The 18,674-nt window shown below is 43.0% G+C and overlaps 1 protein-coding gene across 2 annotated transcripts in view; it reads right to left on the bottom strand.

The window, feature by feature from the left end:
- SUCLG2 (succinate-CoA ligase GDP-forming beta subunit) overlaps nt 1–18,674 on the bottom strand; it is a 225,025-nt gene that overhangs the window by 67,583 nt on the left and 138,768 nt on the right. For both annotated transcript variants that reach the window (XM_030569524.1, XM_030569525.1), the window contains one exon: nt 18,172–18,314. In XM_030569524.1, the coding sequence (XP_030425384.1) occupies nt 18,172–18,314 (143 nt within the window). The remainder of the gene's footprint in view (nt 1–18,171; nt 18,315–18,674) is intronic.

Here is an 18,674-nt window from a genome sequence, read left to right as displayed (position 1 = left end):
AAAGAAATTTAACGTACCGGGAGCAATAACAGAAAAGAAACCTCTTGTGGAAACACATAGTTGCTAGTGATTTACCTGGCACACAAATGAGTGAGACAAATTACTGTAGACCAATGAATGATAAAATGCTATCCAGAATGCTAAGATTTTGGATGGATTTGTTGTTGTTTTTTTTCTAACCTCCAAGAACTAGAACCAAAAATCCAAGATGTTTGCTCAAAAGCTATTCTATCAGAATGCTAGCTGAGAAAAAGAGATGTGCTCAGAATGTTAATACATGATTAATGAAGAAACCCATAGTTAAACTGAATGAAAAATAATTAACTCTGATATGTGCCAGTTGCTCCATGGGAATGCTAACTGATATGCACGGGCACAGTACTCCACTTACAGAACACTCCTCCAGTTGTGGAGAAAGACAATTCCCCACTGCTGGTTCCAGAAATGCAGATAAATGCCTATTGTGTTTGAAAAAGAAGCTTCAATTGTGAGAAAGATGCCACTCAGATTAGAGTAAAAAATAAGATCTAATTTGCTGAATGTACAAGTTCTTTAAAAAAAAAGAAAAAAAAGAAAAAAATGTTTCCCCGCTTTCTTTCTGAAGTGAGGTAAATCTGAATCTACCATGGAAACTCTTAATGAGTGAAGGGAAGAACACAGAAGTGAGAGAGGAGACAGGCATAGCCTCTCAGATGTGAAGAGTAGAAGAAAACTAAAACAAAGATATTCTCTTCTTTCAAGCGATTAACCACTTCCCTGAAGAAGAATCAAGAAGTTAATTCAGCTCCATGTAATAAAGATAATACATGCAGGAGACACTTGTAGAAAGATTGAATGAATGAGACACATAAATTGCTGTGACAGACCCAGGCCAGTGGGATACAGGAGTCTGGTAAAGGGCAAATATACTGGTCACTGGATGAGTAGTTTTCTGTTCCCTGAGTGACCAGAGCAGGGGCTGCACTAGAGTAATCAGGAACCTGCTAGAACCAATTAAGGCAGACAGGCTGATTAGATCACCTGCAGCCAATCAAGGCAGGCTAATCAGAGCACCTGGGTTTAAAAAGGTGCTCACTCCAGTCAGGGATGGGGGAGCCAGAGGAGAGGAAGTGTGTGAGAGAAGCTGGGAGAAAGAGGCACAAGGAGCTGAGAGTGAGAGGCTGTGCTGCTGGAGGACTGACGAGTACAAGCCTTATCAGACACCAGGAGGAAGGTCCTGTGGTGAGGATAAAGAAGGTGTTTGGAGGAGGCCATGGGGAAGTAGCCCAGGGAGGTATAGCTGTCATGCAGCTGTTACAGGAGGCACTATAGACAGCTGTGATCCACAGGGCGCTGGGCTGTAACCCGGAGTAGAGGGCGGGCCTGGGTTCCCCCCAAACTTCCCAACTCCTGAACAGACACAGGAGAAGTTGATCCAGACCGTGGGGAAGATCACTGAGGTGAGCAAATCTGCCAAATAAGCGCAGGACCCACCAAGGTAGAGGAGGAACTTTGTCACACTGCACATGATATCAACTGTAAACAAATAACCTGTTCTTATTCTAGGATCTTTACAGTGGCTCTTATTAAAATGTAAGACATCTACAAATCTATACACATTCAAATAATCATACAATATATTTTGCATTGATACCAGCCTTTTGATTGACACAGTTATTTCTATCAATCTTGCTTATTATTTCCTCATGCTGTTTGTTGCTGCCCAGCCCAGTCCGCTGGAACATGCTGCGGCCGCGCCGCACAGCCAAGCCCGCTGCTCAAGGGTAAGTGGCTGAGCCTGCTGGGACATGCTGCGGCCACGCCACCCAGCCCAGCCCAGCCCAGCCCGCTGGAACATACTGCGGCCACGCCACCCAGCCCAGCCCAGCCCAGCCCGCTGGAACATACTGCAGCCGCGCCGCCCGGTCTGGCCGGACGGAGCAGGCTGTGGCTGTCCTGTCCAGCTTGCCGGAACAGCTCCAGTCAGGCCAGATACATCCTCCCCTGGCCCTCCCCAGATAAGGTGGGAAGGGATGGGGACATTGTGGAGGTCCCTGGCTAGGAATGGGGTCATGTAGGGGGTGGTCATAGGGGTTACTCCACTCCCCCGCAAAATATTCCCCACCTGTTGCTGTCCCCGCCCGTCAGGGTAAGCAGCTGGTGCACCAGGACCCTTTGTTTACTTAGATTTACCTTGTGCCTGCAGACACTCGAGGTAAACAAACCATCTCGGCCCAGCTGCGACTTATCCTGATGGCCTGGGAGCCAAAGTTTGCTGACCCCTGAATTATAGGGTCGGCTTATGAGCAGGTTATTAAAAATTTTCATTTTTACTTATCCATCTTGGAGGGGCTTGGCTGATAAACGATCCAGCTTATGAACGAGTACATATGGTATTTTGAAAGAATAAAAGTATTAGCTATTTGAATATGACGAACATTCTCAAACAAAGCTACCTAGACAATAGATGACAAGATCCATGGTTATTTTTCAGTACTTTATGCTGTGTATATACATTATTGAGACAGCACCTAAAATGACAAAAAAAAACGAACAGCTGATTTCTACACTGATGCCTGAAGAAGAGCACTGTGTTACCGAGACCGAATGATAAAATAACTATTTGAGAGAGACAGTTCCTCATGTAGGTTTATCTCAACGACGGACAGATGGAAGTGAGGTGATCAGACCTCTTAATTTTGATGGAAAGAATGTAATCACTTTTTTTCTGACAGCCTTAACAAGCCAAATATTTAAAATTAATGGCTATTAAGACACACTTTACTCTACAGACTAACTTTACTAACCAGGTAAAGTACGAGTTCTAATTATATTTTATTTCCTACCAATATGACCTTTTAATTTGATTAGAATTTCATTCCTCCTCTAAATGTGCAAGATGGATTATCTGTAATAAGATTCATAATCAATTATTCATCCCACTAGACTGAATTACCAATTTAACTAAGGTACCCAAAAATCTCTTAACTTCTTATATTTATTCACTGTGAAGCGAGACAAATACACCTTTAAAATCTAAAGCAGTTTGTAAAGTATAATAAAGTAAAGAGTCAAATATTTCTGAGATTTATTAGCCCATTATGTTATATCCTTTAACTAAGCACTGAGGACACAGGCATGTATATATACATTGGTTCTGCTATCAGGTGTTCAGCAAATAAAGACTCCATCATTGGCAAATGTTTGACGAGATTGGCCTTAACTTCAATTATTTAAACAAGAAAAATCTCAATACCTGAAACCCAGCAGTCATGTTAGTCTTATGTCCCACCACAGATGAATAACAGACGAAGACCCCAATGGGCGCTTAATGAGATATGGCTTGAGACCAACGTCCCTAACCACCAGCCCCTTCCTCAGACAAATAACTGGGCAGGAACACGTGGTGCTTCTAATCTGTACTTGATATATAATGCACCTGCCATATCCATTTATTTGTTATATCCTGCTGCCCACTCATGCTTGACCCTGTATTCACGTATGAGGTAAACACTGGTCATGCTTTGACACCATTACAAAAAGGACTCCTGAGAAACTGCAACATCTACCCAAATTCTGCCTGCAGCCTAAACAATACAGCACCAACAGAACACTTACTCTGACACACACAGAGTGTGTCTACATGAACATTTAGTTCATGGCAAGCGGAGATGTGAATTCACTATGAAATAGCCTGCCGCAGACAAACTCTGCACATGGACCTTGCGGATTTATTAACGCACTGTGATCTAGTCCTGGACATTGTGGGGATTCACTCAGGTGGAAATGATCTTGGCCTTTTTCCTGGTGTACTCCTCAAATGATGTACGAGAGCAGATTTGGGCCAACTCAGAGATTTGCATCCAGGAGCTGTGACAGACTTCTCTGGTTTGTATGATGATTGGCATGATTGCTACAGCGACAATATGAAAGCTATTAATAAGTGTTGGAGAGACATTAATTGGGAAATTGGAGGGTTCATGGCTGACTCGAAAATGTGTACTGTATGGCACAGAAACATGACACTTCACTATTTCTCAGAGATACGGCGTAGTGATCGGACAAAGGTCAGAGGATTTTTCTCTCAAACATAGAACTGTCAATATGTTGAGACAGAAACCCCCTCTGTAATTTCTCTCACTGGCCCTGCCACAAACTCCACCCTTCAACCATTCTGAAATGCAGTCAGGAACACCATTCCACTATAACACAGTTGTCCTTCGTTCTAGGAACCACATGTGAATCAGGTTATAGGAGCGGGGAGAAGTAACAACAATAGAAACTTTTGCATAACAGGGAGGGAGGACTTCAGATATATGGTTGGAGATGGGGATTGGTAGCTGGGGAGAAGTATTGAAGCAGGCTGGTAGGGCCTAGCTGATGTGTGTGTGTTGGGGCCTGGAGGCACTGGCTGGTCGCATAGGTATGCAAATTGCAGGACATGATGTGTACAACTGCCTAAATGACTACTGACTCCTACCAACAACATATCCTAGTTTTTTGAACCAGAAGAGAAATTCAATGGCAAAACCCCCCTACATTAATCCAAAGTTAAGGTTGGTTGGTGGTACGTCATCCCCGTGTAGAACGCTGAGTTAAGCAAAACTCAAAAGTCTGAAAAGGTACATGTGAATGGGGCATATTGGGTCATTGCTGAAAGAGGACATGGGCAACATTAACTGCGCATTTCCTGGTTTTCAGACGTTTGAGTTCTGTCCAACTCAATGTTTTGCAAGGGTCTAACATATCACCAAGCAACCTTAACTCTGCATTAATGTAGCTTTTTGCCATTAATATATAATTATTTGGATTGCCTAATAGCCCCATTTTTAAAATGCAGTTACTTTTGATTATAAATGTATCGATTCAATACAATTATCTTTGTAAATCGTAAGTGAGATTGCAGATTTCCACAAATACTGGCAATATGCCGGCAATCTCTTAAAAAAGAAAAATCCTTTTTGAAATGAAAGTTTGTTTTTCTAGCGCTTCACATACATTAAATAGTGTGAAAGATGACTAGTCATTTCAAAATAATGCCTGCACAAGCGCAAGGATGTATGTTTTTAAAAAAACCAAAACTGATCAAGTTTTATTAGTATATATTGCAAACATCTTCTCACAGATACAGTACTGATGAAAATATGGGTATGTCTCAAGTTAATGCCCACTATGGCATCTGGACATCTTCACCATTGCATAGCCTCATTGCGTTCAATTAAAGATAAGGTATTTGCAGAAACCTGACACAGAAAATGTGACCTGCCCTATTCAAATCTTAAAAGGGCCTCTATGATCTAATGAGTCCTTTTCATCTCTAACTACTATGACCCTATGATAGGAATCTGACACTATCAAAAGCCTGAAGAGAGAAAGCATTACTGATCATACAAAATCTGAAGTAGTATTTAGCAATTTGACTCTCCTCTAAATATTCTATTGTTGTCCCAAACAAAAACTGTTTAAATTTGGTTGCTACATCGTAAACAACAATCATAGCCTTGTCTTCAAACAAATATTTTAACATTTAGGGGTCGTACATTCATCTGAGGGTGTGGTCAGTGGTGAGCTCCAGCCAGTTCGCACTGGTTCGCAGGAACTGGTTGTTAAATGTAGAAGCCTTTTTAGAACCAGTTTTTCCAGGACAACCCGTTGCAAAAAAGCTTTTAAATGTAACAAAGGCTCGGGCAGGTGTCCATCCGGCCCCAGCTCACCTCCCCTGAACGCTCCGCCCTCCTTCTCCTCCCCCTCCCCTGTTTCTTGCGAATCAAATGTTCGCGGGAAACCTGAAACAAACAGCAGGCAGGTAAGCTGGGCCCGGGGGGGGAACAGCACACGTGGCCCAGTCCGGCTCCACCTGAGCGCCCCTGGCTTGGGCGGCTCCGGCCCGGCCCAGGGAGTCAGGTCCCGCGGCGCCGGTCCCGGTGCCGGCTGAGCGGACCCGGTCCTGGCCCCAGGCAGCGTGGTAAGGGGGCAAGGAGCAGGGAGGGGGTGTTCGGCGGGTTGTGGGGGAGTGGATAGGGGTCGGGACAGTCAGAGGGCAGGGAACAGGGGGATTGAATGGGGGCAAAGGTCCCGGGGGGAAGTCAGGAAGGAGTAGGAGTTGGATGAGGTGGGGGGGCAGTCAGGGACAGAGATAAGGGGTGGTTGGATGGGGCAGGGTCCCGGGGGGGCCATCAAGAATGAGAGGAGGGGTTGGATGGAGTGGCAGGGGGCAGTCAGGGGACAGTGAAGGGGAGGATGGGTCAGGGGTTCCCGGGGGTGTGTGTCAAGGAACATGAGAGGTTGAACGGGGCACGACCCCCTTGTGAGGTGAGGAGGAAGGAACCTGTTGTTAATATTTTGGCAGCTCATCACTGGATGTGGTCTAACGGTCTGAAGAGTCATGAGACCTGGGTTCTATCCTCAGCTCAGTCACTTACCCTTGACCTTGGGCAAGTTGTTTTCATCTGTTTCTCATCCCACCCTCTGTCTCTGTTGTCTATTTTGACCGCAGTCCCTTCAGGGGAGGGATGGTCTCTCACTAGGTGTGCCTAGAAGACACACAGTGCCTAGAAGAATGTGTTCCTGAGTTCAACTGAGGCCTCAGGCACTACCGTAAGAGAAAAATAATAATAGCAGGTCACATAATTAGATCTAGTTGCTGAAGCATTTGATATTTACATAATTTACTAGCCTGAAACTGCCTGACTTTGATGTCAAAAACACAATCAGGGCACCTCTCAATTTTGTATTGCTATTTATTTATTTGTCATTTGGCTTCTACAAAAGCAACGCTACGTGTACAGTCCCTGTTAGGATGTGGCTTTGCAAAAAGAAAGGAGGCCATACTGAAAGAATGTCACTTCTATGGCACTTTACATCTATTATGTACTGCACAAGCCTTTAATTAATGCCCAGCTTCCCCATGAGGTAGATGAGTATTATAACCCACATCTTACAGCTGCCCAACATTAGGGGACGTTTTTAAAAATTCAAGCCTAAGTATTTGCCGCAGGACAAAGTCAGTGTTAGTGTCCACATCAGAACGCCTTGGCTCCCCGTCGAGTTCAGTGACTAGGCATTGCTTCCTCTCAAAGAAATCCACCATTTTTAGCATACAGCCAGTACATCATGGACATTTTTCACTACAACAGTTCTCCAACAATAGCTTTTCAAGGACTTAAAAATCAGTCCCATGCTTCACTCACATGCGGGAAAATACGCAAGGCATAAAGAAAACACTTTGCCTGCTGGGCAAAGAAGAGCAGGGTAATGAGGTGTGTAAAGGATGTATGATATTTGAAAGAGAAAGCAAAAGGGTTTCTAATGACTATATAAGAATATGGTTCTCTCTATATTATCCGAAATGACATGCAATCTGACAATGCAAACAAATCCGACGCTAGCATGCTGTAATACGTCTGTACCTGAGTGGCTGTTTACATTTCATTTCAACTTCACTGTATACACATTGACACTGGTAGCCGAGGGAGCCAGGAAGGTCATCTGATCCTAATGCTCAAAAGTCAGACATCCTTACAATTTTAGAAAATTCAACTACCAGTAATCAGTCAGTTACTTAAATACAGAAATTGACCAACAGGCTAGTCTTCTACCACCCTGATCTATTCCTATAATGGGCCCCTGGTTAATGTAGCCTTATTTGTTTTAAACTTTACATACCATCTTCCACCTGCAGATTTTAAAGATTATTTATTCCAACTAGATGCTGCTGAAGAGCAAAGAGGAAGCTGTTAAAAGCTCCAGTCCCCAACAGTTTGCTGATTCCCCTTTATTCCTATGGCTGTGGCAGAACTGTGGGAGGAATAGCAGCTTGGCCTTGACTCCCCTAGTCTCAGCAGCGGGGAAGAACAGTGGAAGCAATATAAATAGCCATATTTCAGAGCTTCAGTGGGTGTCATGGGATGAGCCAATGTACATAAGAACGTAAGAACGGCCGTACTGGGTCAGACCAAAGGTCCATCCAGCCCAGTATCCTGTCTACCGACAGTGGCCAATGCCAGGTGCCCCAGAGAGAGTCAACCTAACAGGTAATGATCAAGTGATCTCTCTCCTGCCGTCCATCACCACCTTCTGACAAACAGAGGCTAGGGGACACCACTCCTTACCCATCCTGGCTAACAGCCATTAATGGACTTAACCTCCATGAATTTATTTAGTTCTCTATTAAACCCTGTTATAGTCCTAGCCTTCACAGCCTCCTCAGGCAAGGAGTTCCACAAGTTGACTGTGTGCTGTGTGAAGAAGAACTTCCATTTATTTGTTTTATCCTCTGCTGCCCATTAACTTCATTTGGTGGCCCGTAGTTTTTCTATTATGGGAACAAGTAAATAAATTTCCTTTCTTCACACCAGTCATGATTTTATATATCTCTATCATATTCTCCTCTTAGTCTCCTCTTTTCCAAGTTGAAAAGTTTTAGCCCAGGGGTAAGCACGCATGCTGAAGTCGGCACGCAAGCTGATTTTCAGTGGCACTCACACTGCCTGGATCCTAGCCACCGTTCCGAGGGGGCTCTGCATTTTAATTTAATTTTAAATTAAGCTTCTTAAACATTTTAAAAAACTTATTTATTTTACATACAATAATAGTTTAGTTATATATTATAGACTTATAGAAAGAGACCATCTAAAAACATTAAAATGTATTACTGGCACGCGAAACCTTAAATTAAGAGTGAATAAATGAAGACTCGGCACATCACTTCTGAAAGGTTGCCGACCCCGTCCTAGCCTCTAATCTCTCCTCATAAGGGACCCGTTCCAAACCCCTAATCATTTTAGTTGCCCTTCTCTGAACCTTTTCTAGTGCAGGTCATTTTTTGAGATGAGGAGACCACATCTGTACACAGTATTCAAGATGTGGGCGTACCATAGATTTATGTAAGGGCAATAAGATATTCTCCGTCTTATTCTCTATCCCCTTTTTAATGATTACTAACATCCTGTTTGCTTTTTTGACTGTCACTGCACACTGCGTAGATGTCTTCGGCGAATTATCCACGATGACTCCAAGACCTTTTCCTGATTAGTTGTAGCTAAATTAGCTCCCATCATATTGTATGTATAGTTGGGGTTATTTTTCCCAATGTGCATTACTTTACATTTATCCACATTAAATGTCATTTGCCATTTTGTTGCCCAATCACTTAGTTTTGTGTACAGTGTTCCCTCTTTGGTCCATGATATAACACGCTGAGCTGGCCCTGGGCATTCACTGAACTGCAAGTCCTACTCGCTGTCCAGCTGGGTTCCTTCCTCTGCCCACCTCACCACCAGGATTACAATGTATTGCAGGTTAAATTCAACTTTTACTGACATTTGTGCAAACCCACTGCCCTTTGATAACGTTATCGTATTACCATAGCGCCTAGGAGCCCAGTCAGACCAGGACCCCATTGTGCTAGGTGCAGTACAAAAACAGAACAAAAAGACAGTCTCTGCCCCACAAAGAACTTGTGCGATTCCTGTGCCCTCAGTGGACCTGACAGGCACAACTGAGTCAAACTTAGTAGAAAGATCTTTTGAAGAGGCATAAGGAGGAAAACAATGCAACTCACTCTCCCAAAACTCGTTAGGCTCTGCAGAAGTGAGAGTTAACACAAGCGTAAAAACCTTACGTTTATCATTAACCTACAATTTTGAATACACACAAGGCACAAAACTCCTGAGTATGAAAGTGACATTTTCACACAGTAACGCCACACCTTTATGATAAAAGATAGTTAGCAACTGGGCTGATGGGAGGAACTATGACTTCAGAAACAACACCCTTGAGGAATTGTCTGCATATGTTTAATTGACCAGGTTGCTCTTCTCTCATTTACTACTCCAGGAAATAACTGTTCCCCGTCCCCTCCTGACTTGCTGCCATTACGCAGCACAGGAACTCTGATTTTTATGAATTGAACTCATACACTCCCACAAGATAAAGTCCAAGTAAATTAAACAATTTCCTGGTTGAAGTGTGAAGTTTCACTTTACTTTCTCTCCCCGAGCCCAAAATCTCTTAATAAACTCAAACCTTTGCTATGGTAGTACAAAACAACAACTCCCTTCTGCTACTACGTAATGGGCTGCAACTTTAAGAAAACTAATATTCAGAATCCCTCAAGCCCAAGTGATAAACTGATGGCAAATAGCTCTTCTGTAATAAGCAAGGATAACCTGTATTATCTGAACACAAAGCACAGCTGGAAAATAAGTGAATTGCAAAATATTTAATGATACTCTCCTCCTGAATTCTGTTCAGTGCCTCGGATGTTGAGAAAATGAAAAACCACGAGACCTCTGCTTCAAACACAACTGAATGTCAAAGCACATCAATGCCATTATTTTTCCTTCACTGAGATGGACAGAGAGATGCATCTGACATAAGCAAACAGCAGTGATAGGAATAAGAATGCTTATTTCATATTCATAAAACAATAATCTGTTTGGCCTAAGGAATGGGTGAAGGAAAAACAAATTAAGCTTCTCTTGGGTTTGGCATTAATTATTCCCTATATATGAGTTAACAGATGTCAATATATAATATTTTGCTTGAAAAATATTGGTTAGTCAATATATTTTTTTTCATATATGACAAGTAAACACTTGCTAACATCAACTGACTGGATTAAATTCTGCCATTGTCAATTACACCATTTAAAACAATAGGAGCTTCAGTTGTTGAAAGAGATTAATTTCAGTCCCTCTTTTCAGTGAAGTTAACTACTTTTCAATGCATCATTGCATTTAGATTCCACTGTTCAGGTCAGTGCTGGGGGTCAGTCAATGGTAAAACAGAACTGCTTATAATTTCTTTAAGGTGACTTTGCATCTGTCTACTTATACAAGCTTCTTCACTTTAATATCTGATTGTATTTTATCCTTCCTATGAGAGAGGCAAATATCTTCATTTTACAGGCTGGGAACTAAGGCAAAAGATAGATTAAAGTGACTTTCCCAAAGTTGCACATCAAGTCAATGTCTGGGCTGGGAACTGAACCCAGCTCTCCTGAGTTCCAGTCCAGTGCCCTATCCAGTCAACCACTGTTCCTACCCTGTCAATACCTTTTAGACTTTCAAGTACATTGGGTCCATCACCAGGGCTCCTAGAAAGTACTGTAATACAAATAATCAATAATAGGTCAGTGTTTTTCAACACTGGTGAAGGCAAAAGAAGAATTTGGTGAGAACAAGTAACTGCTCACTGATCAGCACTCCACTCTGCTCATCTGAGGCTGTCAAACAAGTCCCTTAGCACTGCTGTGGCACTGAAGACTGCAACTTCTTTTTTGCCTTATTGTGTGAGAAAGAAGAGCAATGAAATCCCACTGATGCCTCCCAGCAGCTTGGAAAACGAGGACAGAGAACAGAACCTTCCCTTCTTCATGCAGGTAGGCACAAGAAAGGGAAGAGAGCTCAACTTCTGCCAAGGCAGAGGCACCACAGGAATTTGTGCAAAGGAGACAGGTAAGTGGGGTCACAGGAAGAAAAACGCAGCCAGATTTTGGGCTGCTAGCGGGGAAAAAAAAAAACATTCAGCACCGCTTCTACAGCCAATCTGACAAATGCAGCACCGACTAGCTGGAAGACAGCAAACAAGGTCAGAATAGGATGAAAAGCTCAAATAAGACTCAAATTTTAAAGATGGTATTTCCATGGTTGGTGTTTTCCAAGAAACGTTACTAATTTCTTTTCTTAAATGCCGCCATTAACAAGCAGACTTAGGAAACCTGTCAAACTACAAGAACATCATGAACTTCTCCTCAAACAGAATGTTCTCAGCTTTGCACTACCCACTTCCTTCCCCAATACTTTATAACAAATATACACTTTAAAGACATTTAAAGAGCGAGTTTTGTTTTAAAGTATATTTGATCATTTTCTGGAAGATTTAATTTCTTGCAGAGTCCCCAGCCAAAAGTTCAGAACAATATATTGTAGTCAGCTGCCCTCAGGGCACCTTGTGGTTTATATAATTCTCAGAGGCTCTATCTTTAATAGGCCTGGAAACTCCCAAGAGCAAATTTTTATTTTCCTGGATAAGGTAGGAAACAGGTTAAAGCTTGTAGGGTAATTAAAAGTGACTACTGACTCCAAGTACTATACTAAACATCATAACCCAAAGGGATCAAAGCTCAATATTAGTTAAGAAATGGAAAAGGCTCATTAGATCATCATTTCCATCTCCCTGTCAATGCAGAAAATAGTATTCAGACTGAGGAAGGACCCGATATTAAACTGCCATTTGTTTACTGAAAAGAAAAAAAATATAAAATGTTTATTTTTAAATTGGCAATAAGCTTCTCTGTGACCATAAGATGCACAGCAATAAGGATGGTCACACATACGTCATGAGTTTAGCCACTAGTTTGTCCAAACCTGGTACAGTTGATTTGTGCCTGTGGATACGTCTACACAGCAACCAGACACCTGCAGCTGGCCAGTGCCAGCAGACTTGGGATCCAGGGCTCAGGCTGTGGGGCTCTTTCATTGCTGTGTAGGCTTCAGGGCTGGAGCCCGGGCTCTAGGATTGTGCAAGGAAGTCTACACAGCAGTGAAACAGCTCAGCCCAAGTCCCATGAACCCAATTCGGCTGCCACGGGCCAGCCACGTGTTTTTCTTTGCTGTGTACCCTGTGTTTAATAGGAGACTGATACACCGCTATATGTCCTCAGAAATCCTAATTGAATCCCAGACATTTTCTTCATAAATTACTGCTGAAAATGAAAGCTGAATTTCAGCTGATATCGTGCTGACTTGAAACAGTGTCACTGATGGCCATGGAGCCAAAAGGATAAAAGCTAAATCAGTGAAATCACAGGGCTGACAAGAGGTATCAGAAGTGCCTCACTGAAACCAGACAAAGCCCCTCTAGGTGACTAAAACATAAAAGCTGGGGAACATTGACTGGTGCGCAGAGACAGAGTCAAAGGATCTGAGGTTAATAACTTAAAAATGGATGATGAGCAGTAATTTCTATAAGATTCAAAATCTAAAGTGGCCAAAGCCAAAACCATCCCTTGTACTTATGCGCTAAAGCATTTGACATTCCTATTAGTTAAATGCCCTCCAGCAGATAAGCATCCTGCTGAAAACTATTCTAGAAAAAGTACTTGCCCACTGGGATACTAAGCAGTCAGGAGTGGGAAGCAAAAAGAAATGGTCAGAAAGTGAAAGAGAGAAGAAAGAGAGAGAGAAATAAAACAGGAAAAGGTCTACAAAGTAAAAAAATTCATTCAGTGAAAAGAGAGAGGCAGAGACACAATACACAAAGGGTAATGTAAAACTATAAAAAAAAGAAGGAGATAAAGGGACAAACAGGAGAAGGTTAAGTAAATGAAATGAAGAAAGGAAAAATGAAATAAAAAATATAGAGACATGAGCTACGGAGCATTCAGGCTGGTGACTTGCACATCTCGGGCTGGACTCTCACATGGTAAAATGGCACAGATCCATTGAGCTATGCCAGTTATCTCCACTGAAATCAGAGTGAAGATCTGGAGAAGGATGGTGATAGTCAGTCAGATATTAATGAGAGGTACAGAAATGCCTCTGAATAATATTAATTAATTAAACTGGATACATGTCTCATCAAAATCAGCACATGCAGAGCATGTAGGAAATCTGCAATCACAATAATAGCGTGAGAGCACATCTGACTTTATTCCATAATCATCACTGCAGTACGTTGTCGAGGCAAGACCACACCATACTTATCCGTGAGTCTCTATGTTGCAATTTAGTCTCAATCTCTACCACTATTCATCCCTTTGATTACTGTATTAAACACCCATCTCTGAATAATACAGACAAATGTCAAACCCTTTTCCTTTTTAAAAAAATCTGTGACTCTAGCACTCATAAAAGTGAGGGAGGATCTAGCAGTGCTGCCCAGTCTCAGGCATAGTGCAGGTATCAATTCAAATCTCTCCCTAGATAATTCTGCCAGCGCCTGCTTCCCACCTCCCCACACCCTGACCTGAAGCACCCTTGCTTTTCTACTTGTGTTCTTTCAAGCACAGACCTATTAATCAAGCTGATGTGTGTCATGGATTGTAAAATCCCCAACCCAGACTAGGTCAAAAGGGACAATCCACTTCCTTCATTTGTAACCTTGGGCACAACCAGACCCCTTTGCTGTTAATATTACTGGGGCAAGGGGTCACACACTCCGTAGTTTGCACACACCAAGGGCTCCTTGCATTCATCCATTCCCCTGCCCCACAAGCTCCCTATGGGTCACCCTCCCCTCCCCTCTTTTTCACGACTCCCTACAACTCCTCCCATTCTCCCTTCTGCCAGGGGTTCTGTGTACCCCACTATCTCCTTTCTCTCCTACGAGGGCTCCCCATACCATCAGCTGTGTATACACCTGTTATAAACAGATAGCTAAGGGTTAATGTCTCTTACACCTGGAAAGAGGTAACCTGAAGCATCTGACCAGAGGACCAATCAGGAAACCAGACTTTTTCAGGTCTGGGTGGAGGGAAGTTTGTGTCTGAGTTCTTTGTCTTGTGCCTATCCCCTCTCGGCTATGGGAAGGATTTCTCTATTTCCTGCTTTCTAATCTTCTGTTTTCCAGTTGTAAGTACAAAAGATCAGATAGTGATTTATATGTTTTTTTGTATTTTACATGTGTGTAGTTGCTGGAGTGTTTTGAATTGTATTCTTTTTGAATAAGGCTGTTTATTCATATTTCTTTTAAGCAATTGACCCTGTATTTGTTACCTTAATACAGAGAGACCATTTTAATGTATTTTTCTTTCTTCTTATAAAGCTTTCTTTTTAAGACCTGTTGGAGTTTTTCTTTAGTGGGGAACTCCCGGGAATTGAGTCTGTGCTCACCAGGGAATTGGTGGGAGGAAGAAGTCAGGGGGAAATCTGTGTGTGTTAGATTTACTAGCCTGACTTTGCATTCCCTCTGGGTGAGGGGGGAAGAGAGATTAGCTCTCGGTACTTCTGTTTTCCAAGGCTGGAAACGGGGAGGGTGGAATCCCTCTGTTTAGATTCACGGAGCTTGCTTCTGTGCATCTCTCCAGGAACACCTGGAGGGGGGAAGGGAAAAGGTTTATTTCCCTTTGTTGTGAGACTCAAGGGATTTGGGTCTTGGGGTCCGCAGGGAAGGTTTGGGGGGACCAGAGTGCCCCAAAACACTCTAATTTTTTGGGTGGTGGCAGCTTTACCAGGTCCAAGCTGGTAACTAAGCTTGGAGGTTTTCATGCTAACCCCCATATTTTGGACGCTAAGGTCCAAATCTTGGACTAGGTTATGATATGGTGTGCAGTGGTGGGATAGATAGAATTCAGAAGCCAGTAGGATTATTATATTTTTCCTTTCTCTGCTAGAGGCTTTTAAGCAGAGAGAAACAGTTTGGTTTTAAAAGGAAACAGAGAATTTTTTTTTTCTCTGCTCTCTCTTGCAGTTTCTGGCTTGCATATTAAGCAAGAACCATTAAGCTATGACAAACAGGTCTTTTGTCAGACAATAGCACTCCCATTAGGAGGCAAATACCAGCACTATACACATGCAAATAAAGTGGTTTTTCTGGTTTACTTTACATTGAAAAGATTAGCTAGAGGAAAAAAGGGAAAAAGGCACTGTTGCTAGGCAGACCCCAGGAGGCAACAGAGCCTGCAGTTCAGATAATAAACACCAGAGGGCACCCCAACACAAGAAAACAGGAACCATGCCTACCAAGACAAAAATGGAGGCCGAGCACAAATCAAAGACGCCGAGCACAGGCGAGAGATGGAAAAAAACAAACAGGAACTAGAAATAAAACAAAAAGAACAAGCAGCCAGAGAGGCGGCCTACAAAAGAGAATAAGCAGCCAAAGATGCAGACCACCAAAAACAGCTGGAACTCCAGAGGGAAGCCCACCGACAGGCCATGGAATTAGAAAAGGCTAAGCAAAACAGCCAACCCTAACAACCCTGCGCCAATGATTGTTCCACAGCACAGGAAATTTCCCACCTACAAGGCAGGTGATGACATTGAGGCCTTCTTGGAAAATTTTGAAAGAGCCTGTCTTGGGTACAGCATCCCTGAAGACCAGTACATGGTAGAATTGAGGCCACAGCTCAGTGGACCTTTAGTAGAGGTGGCAGCTGAAATGCCTAAGCAGCAAATGAACGACTATAAACTTTTTCAAACCAAGGCCAGATACAGAATGCGGATAACCTCGGATCATGCCCGTCGGCGTTTTAGAACCCAAAAGTAAAACTAGATGTGTCATTTCCCAAACACGCCTACTACGTTGGGAAAAATTATGAGGCTTGGATATCAGGACACAATGTTAAATCCTTGGAAGAACTGCACCTCCTCATACAAATGGAGCAGTTCTTGGATGGTGTTCCTGAGGACATAACACAGTACATGCAAGATGGAAAACCCAAAAATCTCACCGAGGCGGGGGAGATTGGAGCCAGATGGATGGAAGTGGCAGAAAGCAAGAAAGCTACTGTCAAGGGGAACGACCATAAACCCTACAACCGAGGGCAGCCAAAAACCCCACCTACAACCCAAGTAATGCCACAGACACACTATTCTTCCACCTCACCAGTTTCCAGGTCCAAGCTGGTAACTAAGCTTGGAGGTTTTCATGCTAACCCCCATATTTTGGACGCTAAGGTCCAAATCTGGGACTAGGTTTATGACAACACCCCTTTTCCCACTTCTCTGATTCCAGGGGTTCCCATTCTCCTCTTCCCTCCCATACCAAGGTCCCCCAATCTTTCCCCATCCCACTAAGATGTTTTGGGGTTCACCCAGGCCAGTAAAGGGTTCTGTCACTGCATACGCTGTAATACTGGAGGCCTTAATGCTGTGCTGTTGTGGCTCAGAGTCCTGACACCAGTAGCCAACCCACAAGCACAGGCTTCCATCAGCCTGCTTACAGCTTGCAGGGTGCCCCACCCTAGCCCTTCCGTTCCCAAGCATAGCTCTATGCACACACAAATACATAAACTCATCACGACAATCAAGTTCAGAACATTACAAGCTTTCATAAAAGACCTCACTTGAAATAGTTGATACACAATATGACTGTACAATTGCTCATTCTTTGGGGTTCAGACCCCTGTTCTCCCAATGTCACAGTGACACCACAGTGTGCCTTCTCATTCCATTCTTCACTCATAGCAGGGTGCTCCATTTTCCCATGGCAGGGACTCTGTGTGAACCCTAATTCCCCCATGCCAGAAACTCTGCCCCCCAACATTCCCACCATGCTAGGGCTTCTGTATGCCTCACTCCCCCACACTAGGGTCCCCCAGTCTGGGCCCTCGCCATGTCAGGGACCATCTACATGCTTCCATGACTCCCCTTCCTCCATTTCTGCTCTGCCCCAACTATTCTTCTTTACTTTGGGGAGACAGGTCCTTCTGGGTGCCAATATGCTAAATTCCGTTGGAAAGATGAGCAGGGATGAAATGGGTAATTGTTTTGCTAGAAGGCATTAATAAGTGTCATTGACCAATTGTTTGATCTACAGACAACTGCAGAGACTCTAGAGGCTATGGCGATGCTTGTGTGCTGGCAGGGGATTTGTGGACTCCCCATTATGCCCCTTCTGGTTTTCTGATTTAGCTAATGATGTTCTAGGCTAATGATGCCTAGAACATTCCCTGAAATTTGGAATTGATCATATGTGGCATCCAAAATTAAAGTAATAATTTTATATAGAGAGAGATCAACAGAGAAATGCCCTTGAGGTGAGCGTAAGGCCTTCAGAAGCTCAGCCAATTGTTTGTATTATAGCAGTGCCTAGAGATCCCTAACTGTGCTCGGCAGTGTACGAACACATGATAATGGAGCGCCTGCCCTTAGATAAATCAGACAAGTGGAATTTTATTCCTCCCATTTTATACATGGGGACCTGGGCCACAGAGAGATTAAATGACTTGTTCAGGGTCACATGGGAGGTTGGTGACTGAGCTAGGCACTGAAACCAGGTCTTACGAGTCCCAGTCCAGTGCCTTAACCATATGGCCATCCCATCTCATAGACCAGTGGTTTCCAACTCCAAGGTTCTGCAGACCACAGATTGAAAACCACTATTTTAAACCATCCTTTTAGTAAGTTATCCTCAAGTGTTTACAAAATCATCATTTCTATTTATTTAGCAAATTACTGATTTGATAAACAAATGTCCTTATATTAGTGCATTGGGAAACATTCTGTAGAAAGACAATTATTTTACCTTAGGATCAGCAGTGAGCAATTTGAATGCCTGATAGACTTGTGCTTCCTTTACACCTCCACCAAGATCCAGGAAGTTGGCTGGCTTTCCACCATTAAGGGAAATTATATCACAGGTTGCCATAGCAAGACCAGCTCCATTCACTGTAATTGTAAGAGTCAGAGGCTGATATTTTACAAAAGGGAATTCAGACTTGTGAAATGCGATTTAACTATCACACACCAGTTCAAGGCACAGACTAGTCCTAAAACTTCACTTATTTCCGGCTCCACTTGATTTGTTTCAAAAAAACACCAGCACTTGAATTTTTCAGGAGTGACTTAGTTGACATAAATGAACAAAATCATATGAAGGGCGTCCTGTACAAAAAAAACCCAACACTTCTGAGAAAAGGGATTTCATAATAATTAAAGAGGATTACGCACCACACATGTAACTGCACACAAATATCCCCCTCAGAGTAAAGGATAAAAGTTATTCTTAGCCCAGCAGAAACCCAAAGT

This window comes from Gopherus evgoodei, chromosome 7, assembly GCF_007399415.2.
Source record: "Gopherus evgoodei ecotype Sinaloan lineage chromosome 7, rGopEvg1_v1.p, whole genome shotgun sequence".
NCBI lineage: Eukaryota > Metazoa > Chordata > Testudines > Testudinidae > Gopherus > Gopherus evgoodei.
Note: the sequence above shows the minus strand (reverse complement) of the source record. Positions and strands in the feature narration are given on the sequence as shown.